The 22,641-nt window shown below is 42.4% G+C and overlaps 1 protein-coding gene across 1 annotated transcript in view; it reads left to right on the plus strand.

Annotated features, from left to right (window-relative positions):
* The window catches only part of CD38 (CD38 molecule), a 71,073-nt gene that overhangs the window by 33,297 nt on the left and 15,135 nt on the right, over window positions 1–22,641 (plus strand). The window contains exons 2-7 of the mRNA XM_012559869.2: window positions 2,702–2,831; window positions 6,116–6,251; window positions 13,976–14,061; window positions 17,904–17,977; window positions 20,564–20,656; window positions 21,669–21,755. Of these exons, the coding sequence (XP_012415323.2) occupies window positions 2,702–2,831; window positions 6,116–6,251; window positions 13,976–14,061; window positions 17,904–17,977; window positions 20,564–20,656; window positions 21,669–21,755 (606 nt within the window). The remainder of the gene's footprint in view (window positions 1–2,701; window positions 2,832–6,115; window positions 6,252–13,975; window positions 14,062–17,903; window positions 17,978–20,563; window positions 20,657–21,668; window positions 21,756–22,641) is intronic.

Genomic DNA, 22,641 nt, shown 5'->3' on the forward strand with positions numbered 1-22,641 from the left:
GTTGTTGCTTTTTGTTTGTTTAGTGACTTTCCTTGACTAATTCTGTAAAGACTGCATTCTTTGCCATGTGCAGAGAGTCACTGAAGTCTCTGCTCAGTTAGCTTATGGTCAGCTAATGATTGGACAGAGATTTCCTAAAATGCTTTAAGCCGGTAAGTTTTCTAGCCTTTACTGAGGAGCTCTGTGTATCTGTTGGGACATGCCCTCAGTGTTCCAGCAGATAGTTTAAAACTCTACCTTAGCCTTTACTTTTTGCTTGTGCAGAGCCACAAGTTCATCCAGAGACAAAAGCTTAGGGTCTTCTCAGGTCCTTCCTGGGCATGAGCCCTACTCTGGACGTGCAGACAGCCTAGTTCATGCACATGACCATCCCAGAAATATGTCAGAGATCTTCAAAGCACCCTGTGAACATCTGATATCCCAGTTTTTCCTTTTGATTTTTTTTTTGCTAGTCTCATGTTAGCCCCTGTGGGTAAGTTTGCCTCACACACCTGCAATGTTAAATGTTGTTGTTGTTAATTGCAGTCAATTCAGACTCATGGCAACCCCGTGTGTGCAGAGTAGAATTGCTCCATAGGGTTTTCAAGGCTGGACCTTTTGGAAGCAGATCCCGAGGCCTATCTTCTGAAGTTCCTTTGGGTGGGTTCAAACCGCCAACCTTCTCGCTAGTAGTCAAATGCTAAACCATTTGTGCCACCCAGGGACTCAGTAGTTAAATAATTGCCGCTAATTAATTTCAACAGCATGAGTAGAACTGTTGACACAGAGGGAGCTCTGAGTCAGTTCGTATAAAGACAAGCCCTGAGAATTGAGCTTTTCAGTGAGCTGCCAGACAGGTCAAATACGGACAGTCTCTGGGGATGTGGCTTGTGAGGAGCACCAAACCTGCCCCTTTAGTGGTTGCTAGGTTGCTTTTTCTCACAGCTCTCAGAGTTCTGGGGTTGTTGGCTCTTTAGCTTTCCATGGAACTAGGGAGAAGGAGATGGAATCAGGGCAGGTTGAAGTGCCACAAAGGTCACTATTCTTACTGAGTTTCAGCTGTTTTACTGGAATAAACACTCCTCAGATTGTTGCAAGCCTTTATGTAATCTACAGAGTTCTGAAAAGTTAATTTTGATAGTTTTTTGCCAGTCCTCTCACTGCTTTCATAGAGGAGCAGATTTTTTGGAGGAACTTACTCTGCCAGGAGACCCTGGGTGGTGCAAATGGTTAACACATTTGTCTGCTAACTGAAAGGCTGGAGGCTGGAGTCCACCCAGAGACATCTCAGAAGAAGGGCCTGGCAATCTATTTCTGAAAAATCAGCCATTGAAAAGCCTACAGAGCACTGTTCTTCTCTGACACACATGGATCACCATGAGTTGGAATCAACTCACAAGCAATGTGTTCTTTTTTTTTTTTTTTTTAACTCTGACATTCTGGAAATGAGGTCCCCCCCCCTTTAATCTTTTATATGTTTTGAATGCCATATGAAACAGACTTGATTTCCCACCCAATCTATAAACATTATAAGGAACTAGAACTGGGGAGATAGATGATGAAATAGTCATGGTTCCTGGCCTTGAAGCACTCACATTCTAGGGAAATGAGGCTGGGACCCAGATAACCTTCCTTAGAGGCATGATGACTTGGAAGCAGAGGGTAGGGGAGCAGACTAACTCTTCCTTAGAGGAATGAAAGCGTTCTCTGAGGAAGATGGACTTTGAATTGGGTTGTGACTTAAGAAGCCCTTAAATCCAGACATAAACATCCCTCAGTGCTGGGGAGGCTCACAGTATAAAAGGCACATGGGCCCAGAGGTCTCCTGAACAATCAGCAGAGTCCCATCACCCAGCTCCTTCTCACTCCAGGATAAGGTCATGAATGAAGTGTGGGTGGGACGTCAATAGACAGATATGGTGAGAATGGCACCCCAGCAGTGGGGACAGTGTAGGCACAGGGAGGTAAAGATTCAGAGAGTTCAAGCTGAAGCACTTGGACTTTTATGAAGGCAGTCGCTGTTGGTGTTAGCTGCTGTCCAGTTGGCTCCAACTTATGGTGACCTCATGCACAATGGAACAAAATGCTGCCTGGTCCCCATGATCTGTTGCAGATTGGACTGTTGCGACCCATAGGATTTTTAATAGCTGATTTTCAGAAGTAGATTGTTAGGCCTTTCTTCCTAGTCTGTCTTAGTCTGGCAAGCCTTCACTTAACAGACTGGTGATGGTTGTGAATGAGGTGCCTTGGCTGGGAACCACACTTGGGTCTCCTTCATGGAAGGTGAGAATTCTACCACTGCACTGTTACGAAGGCAGCAGAAATCATGAAATGTTTTTATGCAGTGTGTAATGTGAGAAAGGGAAAACTAATTGTTTTTATAGGTTCTTCTAAATTTTATTTAACACTTAGGTAACCAAGTGTTAAACTGACACTTTAGCCCTGACATCTGACAGACACAGATCTGAATCTTGGCTCTTCCACTTTGCCAACTGTGTGAGCTAGGGAAGGCCATCTGAACCTCACTAAGCCTCTGTTGCTTCGTCTGTGCAGCAGGGAGGATACTGCTCATCTCATAAAAATGTTGTACGTATTAGATGAGATTATATGCATCAACTACCTGGCACAAAGTAGATGCTTCCCAAAAGAGATCTTTGTTTTTTGTAGTTATACTCCAAAATATGTTTAAAATCTAATTATCCATGTTTTGTTTTACTCACAGAGATAAGAATTGCCAGAAGATATGGAATGCTTTCAAAAATTCATTTATTTCCAAGGATACTTGCAACATTACAGAAGAAGACTACCAACCATTAATAAAGCTGACCACTCAAACTTTACCTTGCAACCAGGTAACTGGGTCAAATGAGTGATTTTAAAACTGAGGATAAAAGACAGAGGGAAGAGGCACAGGACCAGATTTTGACTAGGATGAGGGTAGAGAAAATCCCCAGGCATTAGACTGTGGGTGTGGTTGGGAAGGGATGGTATTTGTGGGGCCATTGGGGGAGCAAAGTTTAGGTTATCTGGGAGAGAGAGAAATGGGGATATGGGAAGAGGAAGGGAGAGCTGAGCAAAAATCAGACAAAACAAACCTAACACCAAACTCAACACAAACCAACAAGTAAACCAAAATATTCCAATCTTATGTAAGTACAAATCTTTTTTCTGGTCTCTGATAATAATGATACCAGTGTGCATTTGCAGTATGCTTTTTTACTTACAAAGGACTCTCCTAACAATTATCTGTAGGAGTCTGGGTGGTGCAAGTGGTTTGCCATCTGTTGCTCACCTAAAAGGTTGGCAGTTGGAACCCATCCAGTGGCACCACCGAAGAAAGGCCTGGAGAACTGCTTCTGTAAAGATTACAGCCAAGAAAATCCTAGGGGAGAGTTTTACTCTGTAATACATGGGATCACCATGAGTCAGAAGGGACTAGAGGGTAATGGGTTTTGTTCTGTTAAGCATTATCCTCTTAGGTCTTCATAGCCATCCTGTGAAATGGGCATGTCAGGCTTCAGCATCTCCGTTTCACCAGTGAGAAAGCCGAGCTTGAGTTTAAGGTTACCAGTGATTGCCCAAGTTCAGCAGGCTTGAAAGTGACTGGTTGAATGAAAATGACATAAGATTTGTAGCTAGAGCGTCCTGGGTTTGAATATATTGAGTATACTGGAACAGGTATGTGAATGGAGTGCATCTTTTGTAAAGTCAGTGCTTAAGGTGGAAGTTCAATGTACTCAAAATCACAGTTGAGAAGCCTTCAAATTCATCCTCACATTACAGCTTCTTTTCCCGTTGTTAGCAAGCTGGAGTTATTATTGCAGTCCACCTTGGTGTAGCAAGCACAATGCCCTATAAAGAGCAGGGGCTTGGTAAATAATAACCCAGACTAACATTTGTTTAAATACGTGACTATACAATAGACACTGTGCTAAGCAATTCACTTGCATGATCTCATTTAATCTCCCCATCGTCCTATAAGTTTGGAATAATTATTATCATCACCATTTTATAGATTAGGAAAGTGAGGTTTGGCAGCAATGCTTCAGTTGCTGAAGGTCAGAAAGCTAATAAGTGGTGATGCTAGGCTTCAATAAGGCAGCACAACTCCAGAGCCTAGCCTTTTAACCACTGCCCTCCACTGCCTCTGTGAAGAATGACGGAATGACGAAAGATTGATGGAGCAGAACCTTGTTCTGAAATTTGTCTTTCTGTACTTTTAAGAGGGACCCTGAGAAACACCTACTGTACTTTTTCTGTTTTGGGGCAGGGAGGGGTGGTGGTGGTGGGGAAGATTTGGGGGAAGAAGAGGGGATTATGGAGCTTCAAAGAGTACTTCTCCCAGAAGATAGCATGTAGAATTTTTTCCCCAAAATTATTTCGGGAATTTGGGAACTCCCTAATGCCTCCTCCAGATGTGGTCTGATTCCAGGTTTATTATAAGGTCTGCATCAGTGGCTTTCAGACATTTTTTACTTCACCCAGAATCATAAGAAATACGCACATATACTTGCTGTCTCTCTTTCTTTCACACACACGCACAGACTCTCTCCCTCTCTCCTTTTCTCTTTTACACACACACACAACATACTCTACACATACACACATGCATGCGTGCTCTCTCTCCCTTTCTTTCACACACACACACAAAACACATGCCCCACGCACATGCACACACACAAGAACACTCCACATATACAGTTTCTCTTTTACACTACACTACACACACATATACACACACACAAAGCAATGTTACACAAAACAACACTCTTACTACATGTGAATTACTCTGACATTTGTTTTCTTTCATTTACAAAAATGTAGATTGTTTTTACCTACTAAGTTGATTTCAGCAATGTTGTTGTTGTTAGGTGCTGTCAGTCAGTTCCGACTCATAGCGACCCTATGTGCAACAGAATGAAATGCTGCACAGTCCTGCGCCATCCTCACAATCGCTGTTCCGCTTCAGCCCATTGTTGCAACCACTGTGTCAATCCATACCGTTGAGGGTCTTCCTCTTTTTCACTGACCCTCTACTTTACCAAGCATGATGTTCTTCTCCAGGGACTGGTCCCTCCTGATTACATGTCCAAAGTACATGAGATAAAGTCTCACCATCCTTGCTTCCAAGGAGCATTCTGTCTGTACTTCTTCCGAGACAGATTTGTTTGTTCTTCTGGCAGTCCGTGGTATATTCAGTATTCTTTGCCAACACCATAATTCAAATGCATCCATTCTTCTTTGGTCCTCCTTATTCATTGTCCAGCTTTTATATGTATACGAGGTGATTGAAAATATCATGGCTTGGGTCAGGCGCACCTTAGTCATCAAAGTGACATGTTTGCTTTTTAACACTTTAAAGAAGTCTTTCGCAGCAGTTTTTCCCAGTGCAATGGGTCGTTTGATTTCTTGACTGCTGCTTCCATGGGTGTTGATTGTGGATCCAAGTATAATGAAATCCTTGACAACTTCAATATTTTCTCCATTTATTGCGATGTTGCTTATTGGTCCAGTTGTGAGGATTTTTGTTTTCTTTATGTTAAGGTGTAATCCATACTGAAGGCTGTGGTCTTTGATCTTCATTAGTAAGTGCTTCAAGTCCTCTTCACTTTCAGCGAGGAAATTTGTGTCATCTGCATATCACAGGTTGTTAATGAGTCTTCCTCTAATCCTAAAGTCACAATCTTCCTCATATAGTCCAGCTTCTTGGATTATTTGCTCAGCATACAGATTGAATAAGTATAGTGAAAGGATACAACCCTGACACACACCTTTCCTGGTTTTAAACCATGTAGGATTCCCTTGTTCTGTTCAAAAGACTGCCTCTTGGTCTATGTATAGATTCCTCATGAGCGCAATTAAGTGTTCCGGAATTCCCATTCTTCCCAATGATATCCATAATTTGTTATGATCCACACAGTTTGCATAGTCAATAAAACATAGATAAGCGTCTTTCTGGTATTCTCTGCTTTCATTCAGGATCCATCTGACATCAGCAATGATATCCCTGGTTCCATGTCCTCTTCTGAATTGGGCTTGAATTTCTGGCAGTTCCCTGTCGAGGCACTGCTATGATTGCTTTTGAATTATCTTCAGCAAAAATTTCAATAACAGGTTGTTGTGTATTCTTTCTTAGACCCTCTTTTGGAGCAAAACAAATGTCCTGGTCCATCGGTACACAAAGGCCCAGAAGGAGCTGTTCACCCTGGAGGACACACTACTGGGCTACATGGCTGATGACCTCATTTGGTGCGGAAGCTCAGGCAATTCTGGTGAAGATCTGGGCCCCCTGGGACTGCTGGGAGCTGCTAGGTGAAGGTGCCCTGAGATCTGCTACGGGCTCTGAAGGATCAGTGTGGAGGAAGGAGCCACAGGCACCTACCCTGATGCCATTGATACCCTTGGTGACAACTCAAAACAAAGCAAACCGAGAAACCAAACCAGTTGCCATTGAGTAGATTCCTACTCATGATGACCCCATGTGTATCAGAGTAGAGCTGTGCTCCATAGGGTTTTCAGTGGCTGATTTTTCACAAGTAGATGGCCATGCCTTTCTTCCAAGGTGCCTCTGGGTGCACTTGTACCTCCAGCCTTTCAGTTAGCAGATGAGCTCGTTAACTGCACCACCAGGGATAACACTGACAACTCAGGCAGGTGTAAAAGTAGCATTTCCTTGAACAATGACTATTTCTTTGAAAAGTTGGCTTAGAGTTTGGGGTTGCCCATTCCCTCCTTGTTTCTGAGTGCTCGTGGAGCCTGCTTCTGATTCTTGGTATTTTGCTTTCTATAAGGACGTCATTCAGGACCAAAGAATTCTAGAACACGATGAGGCCTCACAGGGACCAAGGCCAAAGTCCTTGGTCACAGAACAGCCACGGCAGCCATGGGGTAGGCTCCTGTCATCTCAGGTCAGGGGGTGGCATTCTTGTCTTTTTCAGATGTCACCTTGCCTGCCTCAAAAGACCCATCACACCTTACTGTGGGAAGGGGTTTTCTACTTAAGAATTTTTTATCTTTTTACTTACATTGTGGACATTCTCACTTTATCTTATTTTATTCTTATTTTTATTGCTTTTGACTGTTTTTAAAAGCTTATCTTATTGTAGCTTCTTTCCCCTAATTTGTATTACTTCAATTCTATTTTCATCTAGAGTTCTTATTTTTGTAATGTTTAAGTTAATCTTTAACTCGCTTCTTCCCATCCAGAAATATGGTATATGAATATATATCTCCATTTATTTGTTTTCTTTTTAGTTAAGTTTTATGGTTTTCTCTATATTCCTGCTTTCCTTTCTTAATTTCCCTTTTTACAAGTTAGCTTTTTCTGGCCATTTATTTAACTCTTTCAGCTTTAAAATTTGTTTGCTGTCAACTTTTTCTCTTCTTTTCTTCTTCAATTCATCCTCTAAATACTTTCTTGGTATAAAATGGAGATATAGATAATACAACAATCTATTTCTTATTTATTTACATTATACTTCCTTATTATTGCTTTTCTTTAAATTGAACCTTGTATATGTTATCTCCACCACTCCTCTGTCAGTTTGTTGTACTGTGGTAGCTTGTGTGTTGCTCTGATGCTGGAAGCTATGCCACCAGCATATCAAGTACCAGCAGGGTGACCCATGGTAGACAGGTTTTAGCTGAGCTTCAAGACTAAGACAGACCTGGCTGTCTACTTCTAAAAAGAATTAACCAGTGAAAACCTTATGAATAGCAGTGGAACATTGTCTGATGTTGTGCCAGAAGATGAGCCCCTCAGGTTGAAAGGCACTCAAAAGATGACTAGGGAAGCGCTTCCTCCTCAGAGCAGAGTCAACCTTAATGATGGGGATGGAGTCAAGCTTTCAGACCTTCATTTGCTAGTGTGGCATGACTCAAAATGAGAAGAAACAGCTGTAAACATCCATTAATAATCAGAACTTGGAATTATGAAATATGAATCAAAGAAAACTGGAAGTTGTCAAAAATGAAATGGAACGCTTGAAGATCAATATGCTAAGCATTAGTGAGCTGAAATGGACTGGCATTGGCCATTTTGAATCAGACAATCATAGGGTCTACTATGACAGGAATGACAACTTGAAGAGGAATGGCATCACATTCATCATCAAAAAGAACATTTCAAGATCTATCCTGAAGTACAATGCTGTCAGTGATAGGAAAATATCCATACACCTACAAGGAAGACCATTTAATTCGCCTATTATTCAAATTTATGCACCAACCACTAATGCCAAAGATGAGGAAGTTGAAGATTTTTAACAACTTCTGTGGTCTGAAATTGATCAGACATGCAATCAGGATGCACTGATAAGTATTGGTGATTGAAATGCGAAAGTTGGAAAAAAGAAGAAGGAATAGTAGTTGGAAAATATAGCCTTGGTGATAGAAACAACATGAAAGATCGAATGATAGAATTTTGCAAGACCAATGACTTATTAATAGCAAATATCTTTTTTCAACAACATAAACAGCAACTGTACACGTGGACATTGCCAGAAGGAATACATAGGAATCAAATTGACTACATCTGTGGAAAAAGACAACAGAGAAGCTCAGTATCATCTGTCAGAACAAGGCCAGGGTCCAGCTGCGGAACAGACCATCAACTGCTCATATGTAAGTTCAAGCTAAAGCAGAAGAAAATTAGAGTAAGTCCACAAGAGCCAAAGTCCGACCTTGAGAAAGTCCCACCTGAATTTAGAGACCATCTCAAGAATAGATTTGACACACTGAACACTAATGAATGAAGACCAAATTAGTTGTGGGATGACATCAAGGACATCATATCTGAAGAAAACAAAAGGTCATTGAAAAGATAGGAAAGAATGAAAAAGACCAAAACGGTTGTCAGAAGAGACTCAAACTTGCTCTTGAACATAGAGTAGCAAAAGTGAATGGAAGAAATGATGAAGTAAAAGAGCTGAACAGAAGATTTAAAAAGGCAGCACAAGAAAACAAAGTAAAGTTTGATCACAAAATGTGCAAAGACCTGGAGTTAGAAAATCAAAAGGAAAGAACACGCTTGACATTTCTCAGACTGAAAGAAGTGAAGAAAAAATTCAAGCCTTGAGTTACAATTCTGAAGGATTCTATGGGCAGAATATTGAACAATGCAAGAAGCATCAAAAGAAGATGGAAGGAATACACAGAGTCACCATATCATTTCAGATGGTAGCATATCATCAAGAACTGATGGTATTGAAGGAAGAAGTCCAAGCTGCACTGAAGGCATTGACAAAAACCAAGGCTCCAGCAATTGACAGAATACCAATTGAGATGTTTCAACAAATGGATGCAGCCCTGGAGATGCTCACTTGTCTATGCCAAGAAATTTAGAAGACAGCTACCTGACCAGCTGACTGGAAGAGATCCATTCCAAAGATTGGTGATCCAACAAAATGTGGAAAATATCAAACAATATCATTAATATCACATGCAAGTAAAATTTTGCTGATGATCATTCAAAAACTGTTGCAGCATTACACAACAGAGAACTGCCAAAAATTCAAGCCCGATTCAGAAGAAGACATGGAAATAGGGATATCATTGCTGATGTCAAATGGATCTTGGCTGAAAGCAGAGAATACCAGAAAGACGTTTACCTGTGTTTTATTGACTATGCAAAGGCATTTGACTGTGTGGATAATAACAAATTATGGATAACTTTGCAAAGAATGGGAATTCCAGAACATTTAATTGTCCTCATGAGGAAACTTTACATAGACCAAGAGGCAGTTTTTCAAAAGAACAAGGGGATACGCATGGTTTAAAGTCAGGAAAGGTGTGTGTCAGGGTTGTATCCTTTCACCATGCTTATTCAGTCTGTATACTGACAAATAATCTGAGAAATTGGACTATATGAAGAAGAACAGGGCATCATGATTAGAGGAAGACTAATTTACAACCTGTGATATGCAGATGACACAACCTTGCTTGCTGAAAATGAAAAGGACTTGAAACACTTACTAATGAAGAATAAAGACTACAGCCTTCAGTATGGATTGCACCTCAACATAAAGAAAACAAAAATCCTCACAACTGGACCAATAAGCAACATCATGATAAATGGAGAAAGTATTGAAGTTGTCAAGGATTTCATTTTACCTAGATCCACAATCAATGTCCATGATAGCAGCAGTCAACAAATCAAACAACGTATTGCATTGGGCAAATCTGCTGCAAAAGACCTCTTTAAAGTGTTAAAAGCAAAGATGTCACCTTGAGGACTAAGGTGTGCCTGACCCAAGCCATGACTTTTCAATTGCCTTATATGCATGGGAAAGCAGGACAATGAATAAGGAAGATTGAAGAATTGATGCCTTTGAATTACGGTGTTGGTGAAGAATACTGAATATACCACGGACTGCCAGAAGAATGAACAAATCTGTCTTGGAAGAAGTACAGCCAGAATGCTCCTTAGAAGCGAGGATGATGAGACTTGGTCGCACATACTTAGGACATGTTATCAGGAGGACGTGTTATCCTTAAACTTTAGAATTTATTTAATGGCATGTTTTCATAATGGCAGGCAGCAAGAGGGAAAAATGCTAGTCGGGAGAGGAGAGGTTACAAACTGGGAGACTCTTTTGTTCCAGATGTGATTGTGAAGATAAAATAGGTTTATGCTGTTGAGACCACCATCCATTCGTTAATTGTTGTACTGAGGTAGTTTTTGTGTTACTATGATGGTGAGAGTTATGCCACCAGTATTTCAAATACCAGCAGAGTCACCCATGGTGGACAGGTTTCAGTGGCACTTCCAGACTAAGACTATGAAGAAAGGCCTGGAGGTCTACTTCTAAATATTAGCCAGTGGAAACCCTATAAACCACAATAGAACATTGACCAACTCTCTTGCTTTGGACACATCATCAGGAAGGATCAATTGCTGGAGGAGGACATCATGTGTGGTGATATAGAGAGCCAGCGAGGACTAGGGAGATTCTTCATGAGATGGTTTGTCACAATAGCCAGAATGATGGACTTGAACATGCTGGTGATCATGAGGATGATGCAGGACCAGGCAATGTTTCATTCTGTTGTACATAAGGTGGCCGTAAGTCATAGTCTACTCCACAGCAGCTATCTCTCTTTCATCTATCCATCTATATCTATCTGTCTGTCTATGTATCTATCCTCTCTACGTCTCTGAGTACCTATAAACAGTAAAGCACCTTATAAAACATATGTTCATTTCATCCTCATTAACATTTTTGCCAGTATTGAGAGATGATTCAAATTTATCTTTTGAAACTACAGGAATTATTCTTGTCTACACATGAAAAGGAGACCCTGGGTAGTGCAAATGATTAAGTGCTTGACTACTAGCTGAAAGTTTGGTGGTTTGAACCCACCCAGAGGGACTTAGTAATACAGGCCTGATGAGCTGCTTCTGCAAGGTCACAGCCTTGAAAACCCTGTGGAGCACAGTTCTACTCTATACACATGGAGTTGCTAAGAGTCAGAACTGACTTAATGACAACTAATAACAACAACAAAAATACTCGGAAATGTTTCTGTTTTTATTCATGTGATTTTTATTTTAAAGCATTTAATTACTATAAAAATCCCAGTACATCATCCCAGGAAGAGTTATGATTTAGAGCTTTCCTTGCCCGCATTGGTGGCACTTGTCAAGGAGTAAAACTGCGTACTCTGTTTAAAGTAAAAGCAAGGAGATTTATTGAAGGGTCGAAACAGTTCAAACCAGGGACATGTTAGATCTCACAAAGTGAAATCCAACACTCTGAAGAAGTGAAAGCAAGTGGGTACTTTTATATGGTGGAATCGAGAACTAACAGTACAAAATTCTGATTGGTGCTTAATGATTCAGGGGTGTGGAAGACTGGCTCATTCGGAGCAGGGAAACTTCTATGATGGGATTAAGGAGTATACGTATACTTTGTTGATTGGTTACTAAGCTATTTGTGTTAAGGCTCTCTGGTAACATGCTGAAAATACTTTTTTCTAGCTTGGTTACAAAGAAAAACATTTCCTTAACGTTATCTCTTAGCTTGGTTACAAAGACAGACATTTCCTTAGATACCAGATTAAGTCTGTAAAAAGGTTAACTTCTTAGAGTAGATCAGGCTTTCCAAAATTCAGTTTGGAAAGTTCAGGCCCAGAGGCAGCCATCTTCTAGCTATATCAAATGACCCAAAGAGTTTGAATTTAGGGTGCTCTTTCTCACACTTGATACCCAAGCTCACATTTGCGTCTAGAGATGGAAATAGAATGATGGGTGTTTCTCTAGAGTCAGCTCTACACGTTGTTGTTGTTAGCTGCTGTTGAGTTAGCCCCCAACTCGTGGTGACGCATGCACAATGGAATGAAACTCTGGCTGGTCCTGTATCATCCCCATGACTGGTTATAGATCAGATCACTGTGATCCATAAGGTTTTCATGGACTGATTTAAAAAAAAAAAAAAAGATTGCCAGGCCTTTCTTCCTAGTCCATCTGGAAGCTCTACTGACACTGTTTAGAATCATAGCAATACAGAAGCCTCCATGGACAAATGGGTGGTGGCTGCACATGAGGTGCATTGGCAGGGAATCGAACCTGGGTCTTGGGCATGGAAGGCGAGAATTCTACCACTGAACCACCATTGTTTCCCACAGAGGAAATAGGCAACTGCCACACTGCCTGACTTCTGGGGCACAAGAAAGGGTCCCAAGTCCTTGTTCACTGTACCTCCCTTACCCGCCTAGTGATGTAAAGTTGAGATAAGACATTCCCAGATTCTGTGCTCTTTCTTACTCCCTTAAATCCAATCAGTCACCTCCTAACCTACTTACGGAGTAATTCATCTTTTCCTTTCTACCCCCACTGCCACTTCCCAGTGCACTACACACTCTCGTTCCTTGTTTGGACTATTGTAGTCACTCCTCACCTCTTTAAATCAGCCTCCATTTAGCCCCCACTGTGTTCTTCCTAAGCGAAAATGTGGCTGCATCTAATTTCCACCTACAACCCTAAATGGCTCTTTTGCTTCTGGGATAAATTCCAAATTCTTTGCCATGGCCAACTCTGTCTTCCATATGACTTGTCTTCCAGCATTTCCCTCTTCACCTCTGATTCTCTGGAGTACCCATCTAAACCCATCCGGCTGTCTCACAGCTCTGCGCCTTTGCACATGTTCTCTCTGCGTGGAGCGCCCTCTTCTCTCACATCTGGCCGAAGACTCCTATTCATCCTTCAAAACCAAGCTCAACATCACCACCTCTAGGAAACCTTTCCTGATGGTGCTGCAACTCCCCACCTCCCCAAGTTAATCTTTCTCTCCTGTGAACCTTAGACTGCTGCCAGATAGTATTGTGATTTATTTGATTACATGTCTGTCTTCCCCTCTAGATCACAAGTTCTGTGAGGGCAGGGCCCCTCTCTTATTCACCTCCCCACCTGCAGGATCTAATGCTCAATAAATGTTTGTGCATTCAGGCAAACATCCTTGGGAGGAGGAACACAGAAGCTATGCATCCATGCTCTATTGTACCTCAGTGAAGTCATAGCCTATCTTGATGGGGGTGGATATAGAAAGACTTTGAGACCATCTGAGCCTAAAGGTGTGGAGCTGAAGTAGGAGGGGGAGGAAAGTGTTGAGAGAGAGAGAGAGACTGAGTGAGAGAAAGAGTTGGCAGGAAGCAGGGAAATGGTGAGAGAACATCCCCTGAGGACTCAGTTTCACCTCTAATTCTCCTTGGACTCAGGAATAATGCTGGGGGCTTGTCTCTGTCAGGTGAACTTTTGTTGTGATCTCCTAGAATGATGACTCAAAACTGGTCCCTATGTTCCTGTCTGGGGCTTGGAGTGTAAGGTGAGGACTTGGAAGGGATTCAGGGGGCACTTAGTTAAATTGCGTTGAGATGTGTCCACTCCATCTTCCATCTTGGCAGTGCTGCCATTTGAAAATGGTTCCACTGTGATTGAATAGCTAGGGAAGAAGGGAGCTTATTTATAACCTTTATTTTCCATTTTAACTATGTCTTTTAGAAATGAACTATCAATCTTGCCCAAGTCGGATGGAAAACTGCAGCAACAGCCCCGTTTTTGTATTCTGGAAGACAGTGTCCAAGAAGGTCAGTGGCAAGCAGTAAAATTCTAGAATTTTGGAGACCCAAGAGCTTAAGAGGTCATCCAGTCAAGTAGCTGGTTCTTCATCTTTTTTGGGGGGGGTCACAGATCCTTTTAGGAATGAAAGTTTAAGATCCTTTCCTGAGGAAAAAGTTCATAAGTGCATGCCAGAAGATATTCATATACAATTTCAGTGTGTTCATGAAGGGTCCATGGGGGCCAAATGAAGAACCTCTGCTCTTACCAACTGTTTGATTTTGGCTGCCAAGAAGCTGGAGGATTGGTTTAATCCTCCCATCCAGGTATCGGAGCCTGGTGCCATAGTGGTTAAAGAGTTCAGCTGCTAACTAAGAGGTCAGCAGTTCAAATCCACCAGCTGCTCCTTGGAAACCCTATGGGACAGTTCTACTCCTCATATAGGGTCACTATGAGTCGGAATCGACTCAACGGCAACAGTTTTTTTTTTTTTTTTTTTTTAATCCAGGTATTATCAGCCAATCACAGATTCCTGGGAAAGTCTTAATAATCTATATTTATAGACCACTTACTATATGGCAGGCACAGTACTCAGCTCTTTGCATGCTTTAATATCTTTCATCCTCACAAGACTTTTATGAAATAGTTTCCATGATTATAATGCCAATTTTATGGATGACAAAGTGGAGGTGCAGGTAAATAAGCGATCTGCTAAATGTACACAGTAAGAGGTAGAGCTGGAAGTTTAACCCACGTTGTCTGACTCCAGATGCAGAAGCTGGGCTAGGAGATACTGCCCATGTCCCTCTCCATCTCCCTATTTCTGACTTCACTCTAAGTAACCTTTTTGCACGTTTATTTTTCGTATCTGTTACTCAACTCCTTCTTTCCAAGTGAACAAGGAAAGAAAGACGAAGAAAGGAAGAGACAAAGAAATGAAGGAAAGATGAAGAAAGTATAAAAGCACTCATTATAATTTTAATGATTTAAAATTATTATAATTAAATTTAAACTTCTGAGGAGCTGGGGCAAGTAGATATTTGTGCCTGTTAAGTCATATTTGCGACAAGCCCTGGGCCAGCTTCCTTACCCATGCCACCTCATTTAGTCCTTGCAGTAGTATATGATATGAGATGGTACAAATCCCCATTTTCCAGGTGAAGAAACTTGTGCTCAGAGGTTAAATGATTTGTTCAAGGTTTCTTGACTAAGAAGTAGCAAAACTGAGAGCCTAACTTTGGTCTGATTCCAAAGCCATGCTTTTCCATTTTGTTTTCTGAATCTGCTTGCTGGTTCTGTCTTTTAAATGGCAGCTGTGGTCTTCTTTAACTTTCTGTTGGTACCTAACTAAACCTCCACCTTAAGGGGCTTCAGGTAAATCTTGGTATCGTGGAGACAGAGACACAGCACAGAATTTGAAATAAGGAGACCATGTTTAAACTTGGGCAGATGCTTTAACCATTGAGCTTCAGATTTCCCCTTTTGTGAAACAGGGATAAAAATAATGCCTGTCCCACAGGGTTACTGCAATGTTTAAACAAGTTGCCACTATTCCATTAAATAACTAGAGTCTATTCATTTGTTGAACACCTACTGTGAAAACTGAGGAGCACTATATAGGTTTCCTGTTTGCACTTTCCAAGAAGTTTCTATTTGTTTTATCATTTATGATAGTTTTGGGGCATTACTGTGGCTAAAAACTTTTAAACGTTGAGTCACATTTCTAGGAGTCCCTGGGTGGCACAAATAGTTAAGTGCTCAGCTACTGACTGAAAGGTTGGTGGTTTGAATCACCTGGAGGTGCCCTGGAAGAAAGGTCTGGTGACCTACTTCACTGGAAAGCCTATGGTGCATCGTTCTACCCTGAAACACAGGAAGTCACCGTGATTCGGAATTGACTCAACAGCAACTGCTGTTTTTTTTTTTTTTTTTTTTTTTTTTTTTTTATGCGCCCACTCTGACCTTGGAGCTAAAAGCACAATGGTGAAGGGGATAGAAGCCCCTCTGCCCTTATGATGTAATTAGGGGCTTGCACCTTATCGTTGTCAAATGCTCATGGCAGCCTAGACTCTTTCATTTTATCACAATAGAGGCAGCGCTGCCTGGTGGTTTGAATCCCCACCTCACCTCCCCGCCTCTAATTTGAGGTAAATTGATCCAATGCATCCTTTGTCTGGGCTTTTTCAAGAGTGATGCCTCTCAGGCTCAGTGCTTGGAGCCCTGTGAGCCCACTGTGGAGTCAGCGCTTGTGATCAATAGTAACAATCGGGCCTCTGCTCTCTGCTCAGAAACAGCATTGGATTTTCACAACCCACTGTTTCAAATCTTTCAGTGGTTTCTTAGAGCCTGCAGAATAAAGTCCAGACTCCTCGGCAAGGCTTCACGGCTCTCCATTGACTCACTTATCTACCCAGCTTCGGCATCTGCTGACATTTCCCCAAAGACTCCATTGTTCCCTCAAACCTTTAGGCCTTTCCATTGGCAGCTGCCTTTGCCTGGTGAGCTCCTTTGGGATGTGGCTTGTGATAGCCTCCATTACGTTTTGTCTGGTTCTTTCTTAATCTCCATCCCAGAGTATTGGACTTCCTGATTACTACTTTCCTCCGTCCCTCCCTCCCTTCCACAGAGCGCCATGCGCTGGGTAGCAGGCACCAGGGCTGTAGTCACAAGCGGGGAGGCCAGGCTCTTAGTGCCCATGGCTAAAATGACATTAGGCTGGTCATTACAGTGTGATGTAGCTGACTGGTGAGAAGGAATGGGAGATGCTGTTGGAGCTCAGGGAAGGAGACCTGAGCTAGTCTCAGGGGTCTGGGAAGTCCTCCTGGAGGAAGCATATAGAGTGGCTTTGTCTTGTTCATTTTATTCCTCCCCCCACCCCCCCGAAAAAAAAACAAAAACAAAAAGCAAATCCATTGCTGTCGAGTCGATTCTGACTCGTGGAAACTCTGTGTGTTACAGAGTACAACTGCTCCATAGGATTTTTGTGTCTGTAGTCTTTATGTAAGCAGATTACCAGGCCTTTCTTCTACAGCCCCACTGGGTAGGTTCCAATCCCCAACCTTTAGGTTAGTGTAAAAAAAAAAAAAAACAACCAAACCATTGCCATTGAGTCAATTCCAACTCATAGCGACCCTATAGGACAGAGTAAAACTGCCCTATACAGTTTCCAAGGAGTGCCTGGTGGATTCCAACTGCGGACCTTTTGGTTTGCAGCAGTAGCTCCTAACCACTATGCCACCAGGGTTTCCTTAGGTTAGTGGTCAAGCACAAACTGTTTGCTCCACTTAGAGGCTTTGTTTTCCCAGTGCCTGGTCAGTACCTAGCAAATATTCTAAGTGAATGTTTGCTGTCTGGCAAAATGATACTCCTTGCCCAGTAATATTCATTCATTCTTTCATTCTCCTTTCTCTTTGTGCCTCTCTGGTCCCAGTGTCCCCTTCTGTCTCCTCAGTTTCCTCTTTGCCAGTGTTCCTGTCTCCCTCATCTCTGAATCATCCATGACACTCCCACTAAATGGAATGTACAATGTCTTCAGGAAAGCGTGTCCATCTTCCTCCTCCAACAACGTTCCTCTCACTCACCTGGGCTTTTCTGAACCACCTGACCTTGGCAACTCCTTGAACGATGACTTTGAACCTCATCGTTCAAACTCCTTGCGGACTGGGACCACTGCTACAAGGACTCTGGTCAGAAGCACCATCCTTCCAATGGCTTGGAATGAAAATTAGACAGACCTGGCCTTCCTATGACAAAACCTCTTTCTATTCCCTCTCTAACCCATGAATGCTAAGAGCTCTTTTAGAGGGAACTGCTTGGGCATGGTGATTAAGTTTGCATGTTGAGGAATGGTGGGCCTTTTTTTTTTTCTAAGTTTGCAGAAGCTGCCTGTGGTGTGGTCCATGTGATGCTCAATGGGTCCATCAGCAGAGCCTTCGTCCGAAACAGGTATTCATTTCTTTGCATCCTATTCACAAGGGTTTTAGGGTTATCATAGCCTCCTGTTGGATATTTTATCCCTAGAAGAATATGGTTTTCATGTTTCGGTTCAGTCCTGAAGATTTGGGCTAAAAACAGTAAAATCTCTGTATTCTATGAGAGACTTGTCTTTCTCAGTCAATGCTTTTGTCTGGTTTCTCCTTTACCCCAAATCCTCAAATGGTCCCAATGGTCACTGCACTGTGTCCAGCCTGTGCCCTTGACTTTTTGAGGCCTGGTGGAATTTTCTCAGCTTTCTCTCCTTTTACCCTCCTCCTGCCAAGTCCCTGGCTTTGTTTATGCTGTGCTCCTCCCCTATATGGCCCACCTGTCCCCTCCTTTCTGCCTATCTAAATCCTTATCATCCTTGATGGTTTGGCTGGATTTGTCTCTCCTCCATGAAGTGTTTAAATCCCAGTTCAACAGTAAGCCTACTATTGAGAACATCAGGGACTCTGCTGGGCTCTTGACCTCCAATTATCTCTTTAAAAAAAAAATGATTATTTTTTTAACTTCCAATGATCTCTTTGCTGACATTACCAGCAGGCTACTGTAGTGGTTAAAAGCAGGGACGTCAGAGGCCATTATGTGTTACCTATGTGAGCCCTGGTAGTGCAGTAGTTAAGAGTTCAGCTACTAACCAAAAGGTAGGCAGTTCAAATCCACCAGCCACTCCTTGGAAACTCTGTGGGGCAGTTCTATTCTGTCCTATAGACAGGGTCTCTTTGAGTCGAAATCGACTCAGTGGCAACGGGTTTGGTTTTTTTTTTATTTTTATTTTTTGGTTTATGTGACCTTGTAGGAGCCCTGGTGGTGCAATGGATAAGCACTTAGCTGCTAACCAAAATGTTGGTGGTTGGAACCCACCCAGCGGCTCTGCGGGAGAAAGACCTGGAAATCTGATCCTGTGAAGATTACAGCCTAGAAAACCCTATGAGGGCAGTTCTACTCTGTCACATGGGGTCACCATGAGTCAAAAATCGACTTGATGGCACCTAACAACAAAAAATATGTGACCTTAGGAGTCCCGGGGTAGTGCAAATGGTTAAAGGCTCGACTGCTAATGGACAGGTTGGCAGTTTAAACTCACCTAGAGGCATCTTGGAATAAAGGCCTGGCAGTCTCCTTCCGAAAAGTCACAGCCTTGAAAACCCTATGGAGCACAATTCTACTCTGTAACACATGGAGTTGCCATTAGTCAGAATCGACTCGACGGCAATGGGTTTGTTGTTTTTGGTCCTTAGGCAGGGCACCTAACCCTGTGAGCCCAGCCCCTGTAGTATGTAGTTGACAAGGTGTTGGTGATAAGATTAGCTGAGATAATGTGTGAAAAGTGTCATGCAGTGAGCCTGACAACTTAGAAAGTGCTCGATGAGCATCAGCTATTATCATCTCATGTCATCCTCACCCCTGAATCCGGCCGCACCAATGCCTTCCTTTTCTGACCTCCTTCTACGCTTACAGTTTTTACCACCTTGCTTACCTTTTCGTTCCTTCTTCGGTTATTCCCGGATCAAGGCTGGATTGAGGGAAGGGAGCAGATACTAATTTGTACTAGACACTCTGTTGTTGTTGGTTGCCATCAAGTCGATTCCAACTTATGGCGACCCCATGTATACAGAGTAGAACTGTGCTCCATAGAGTTTTCAAGGCTGTGACCTTTTGAAAGCAAATCACCAGGCCTATCTCCTGAGGTGCCTCTGGGTGGGTTCAAACCACTAATCTTTCGGATAGTAGTCAAGTACTTAACCGTTTGTGCTACCCAGGGATTCAAAATTAATTTTTGTTCTCTATGTTTTAATATTTAATTCCACAAAGAAGTGTTTGTCTTTTTATTTTCTTCTGCCCCCTAATCTTGAGGGCCTTTGGGTGAAAGTGTTAATATGTCAGAATTTTACATTCTGGAATTAGTGATCTGTATATTTGCAACACAAGTGGCAGCTATCAGAGAGAAATAGGGAAGAGCTGGAGGTTGGGATTTGGGCAGGACACCACGGTCATTAAAAGCAGTGCTTCACAAACTTTACCGAGCAGGTCAATCACCTGGAGATTGTTAAAATGCAGATTCTGATTCTGCAGGTGGTGATGGGGGCTGAGATTCCGCAGTTCTAACTAGCTCCTGAAGTCCCTGGGTGGTGCAAATGGTTAGTGCACTTGGCTGCTAATTTGATTCCACTCAGAGGTGCCTCAGAAGAAAGGCCTGGTGATCTACTTCTGCATAATTAGCCTTTGAAAACCCTATGGAGCACAGTTCTACACTGACACACGTGGGATCACCATGAGTTGACATCAGCTCCATAGTAACTGGTTTAACTGGTGGTGTTTATTATGCTGCTCCAAAAACCACACTTTAAATAGCAAGTCTTTAAAAAATCAATGTCAGTATATAGAAAAGAATCTTTTCTTCCTGTTGTCCTCCACTGAAAGTCACATTGAATGACCACTGAAAGGGTGGTTCTAACAGTGGCCTGCTGGCTGTTGGTTTTTGGCAGTGGCTACGGATGCATGGATGCTTTAGTTTGGGCTTGACAATGTTCTTTGTCTCTTCTATTTTAGCATTTTTGGAAGTATAGAGGTCATGAATTTGCATCAGGAGAGAGTTCATTCACTACGTGCCTGGGTGATGCATGACATTGGAGGAGATTTCAGGTATATTTTATTGCTTTGTGCCCATACAGTGTCAGCATTATTTTATGATCTGTCCATGAAAGATTCCACAGTCACACGAATGCATTGAGAACAGACTGGCTTGGGAAATTAATGGGACCTTGCTCTACATTTAAGGAGTCCCTGGGTGGTGCAAAAGGTTAAGTTTTTAAGTGCTTGGCTGCTAACTGAAAAGTTACTGTTTGAATCCACCTGTAGATGCCTCAGAATAAAGTCCTGGTGATCTACTTCTGAAAGATCATAGCCATTGAAAACCCTACGGAACACAGTTCTACTCTGACACACATGGGGTCACTGTGAGTTGGAATCAACTCAGTGGCAACTGGTTTTACTCTACATTTAGCCAATATCTATGGCCTCTTAATATTACCTCTGTAATAGGAATCGGGGGCCCTGGTGGTGCAGTGGTTAAGAAACTGGCTGCTAACCAAAAGGTCAGCAGTTCGAATCCACCAGCTGCTCCTTGGAAACCCCATGGGGCAGTTCTACTCTGTCCTAATAGCATCGCTATGAGTCAGAATTTGCTCAATAGCAATGGGTTTGTTTTTTGTTTTTGTTTTTTTTTAATAGGAATCTGGGCACAGTGATGGTTCAGTGGTAGAATTCTCACCTTTCATGTGGGAGACTCAGTGTTGATTCCTGGACAATGCACTTCAAACGCAGCCCCCATCTGTCTGTCATTGGAGGCTTGTGTGTTGCTATGATACTGAATGGGTTTCAGGGGAGCTTCAAGACTAAGCCAGACTAGAAAGAAAGACCTGGTGATCTTCTGAAAATCAGTCATTGAAGACCCCGTGGATCACAAAGGTCCATCCTGTTGTGCATGGGGTCGCCATGAGTTGAGGATCAAGTCAATGGCCAACCTGTGAGCTCCTAGAGACGGGCCTCTGTTTCTTTTTTCCCCAGGGCCTTGGCCACGACCTGTTACATAGAAGAGAGTCAGGGAATGCTTGCAAGATCTTGTTATTTTAATAGTTTCTTCTTTCTTTCCCAGTGACTCATGCTCGGGTTCTTCCATAAATGATCTGAGGTCAATCATGAGGGAAAAGAATATTCCATTCACCTGCCAGGATGACTACAAGTAAGTGATTTCTTCTGGAAGAAGAAATGGATGTCTTGCCATGGACCAGCACTTTCCGTTTTCCTCGACCTCCTCTGAGTCAGGAAGGCTGAGCAGATTCTTCCTGGGCCTTGTGATTTCTGGTGACCTCCTGGTGATCTCAGATGTTGATATTTATCACTTCCCCCAGACAAGTGTTTCCAGCCTATGGGCCTCATTTGGTCGCCCTTCTCCCATCTTCTTCTCCCTTCTCTGCTCACCCTAAAGGTGCAACTCTGAAGCCGACTCAGCCTTTGAAGGGGTATTTTCTGGTTTCCAGTGTAAGGGCCCCTACCTGAGGCTTACAGGACCACAAAGCATCAAGAAAGCAAAAATGCATTTTGCCAACCCTTTCTCGAGCACAGTTCTCAAGACCTCATGACTTGACATACTTCTGCATCTTAAGTTTCTTTAGTTAGATCTTAATATAGAAGCCTAACACTTGGTAAGATACTACACAACAGTCTACCTAGCTTTATCTCTTTTTTATTGTACTTTAGATGGGGGCTTACATAGCAAACTAATCTTTCACTAAACAATTAATGCACAGATTGTTTTGTGACTTTGGTTGGCAACCCCATGACATATCAATGTTCTCCCCTTCTCAATTTTGGGTTCCCTATTACCAGTTTTCCTATCCTTTCCTGCCTTCTTGTCCTTGCCCCTGGGATGATATGCCCGTTTAGTCTCCTTTTGTTTTATGGTCCTGTCTAATCTTTGACTGAAGAGTGAACCTCAGGAGTGACTTCATTACCGAGCTAATAGGGGCCGTACTCTTGGAGTTTCTCTCGTCTCCGTCAGACCAGTAAGTCTGGTCTTTTTTTTTTTTTTTTTTTTGTTCTACGTTTTTCTCCAGCTCTGTCCAGGA

The sequence above is a fragment of the Trichechus manatus genome, unplaced genomic scaffold (assembly GCF_000243295.1).
Source record: "Trichechus manatus latirostris isolate Lorelei unplaced genomic scaffold, TriManLat1.0 scaffold00343, whole genome shotgun sequence".
NCBI classification, from domain to species: domain Eukaryota; kingdom Metazoa; phylum Chordata; class Mammalia; order Sirenia; family Trichechidae; genus Trichechus; species Trichechus manatus.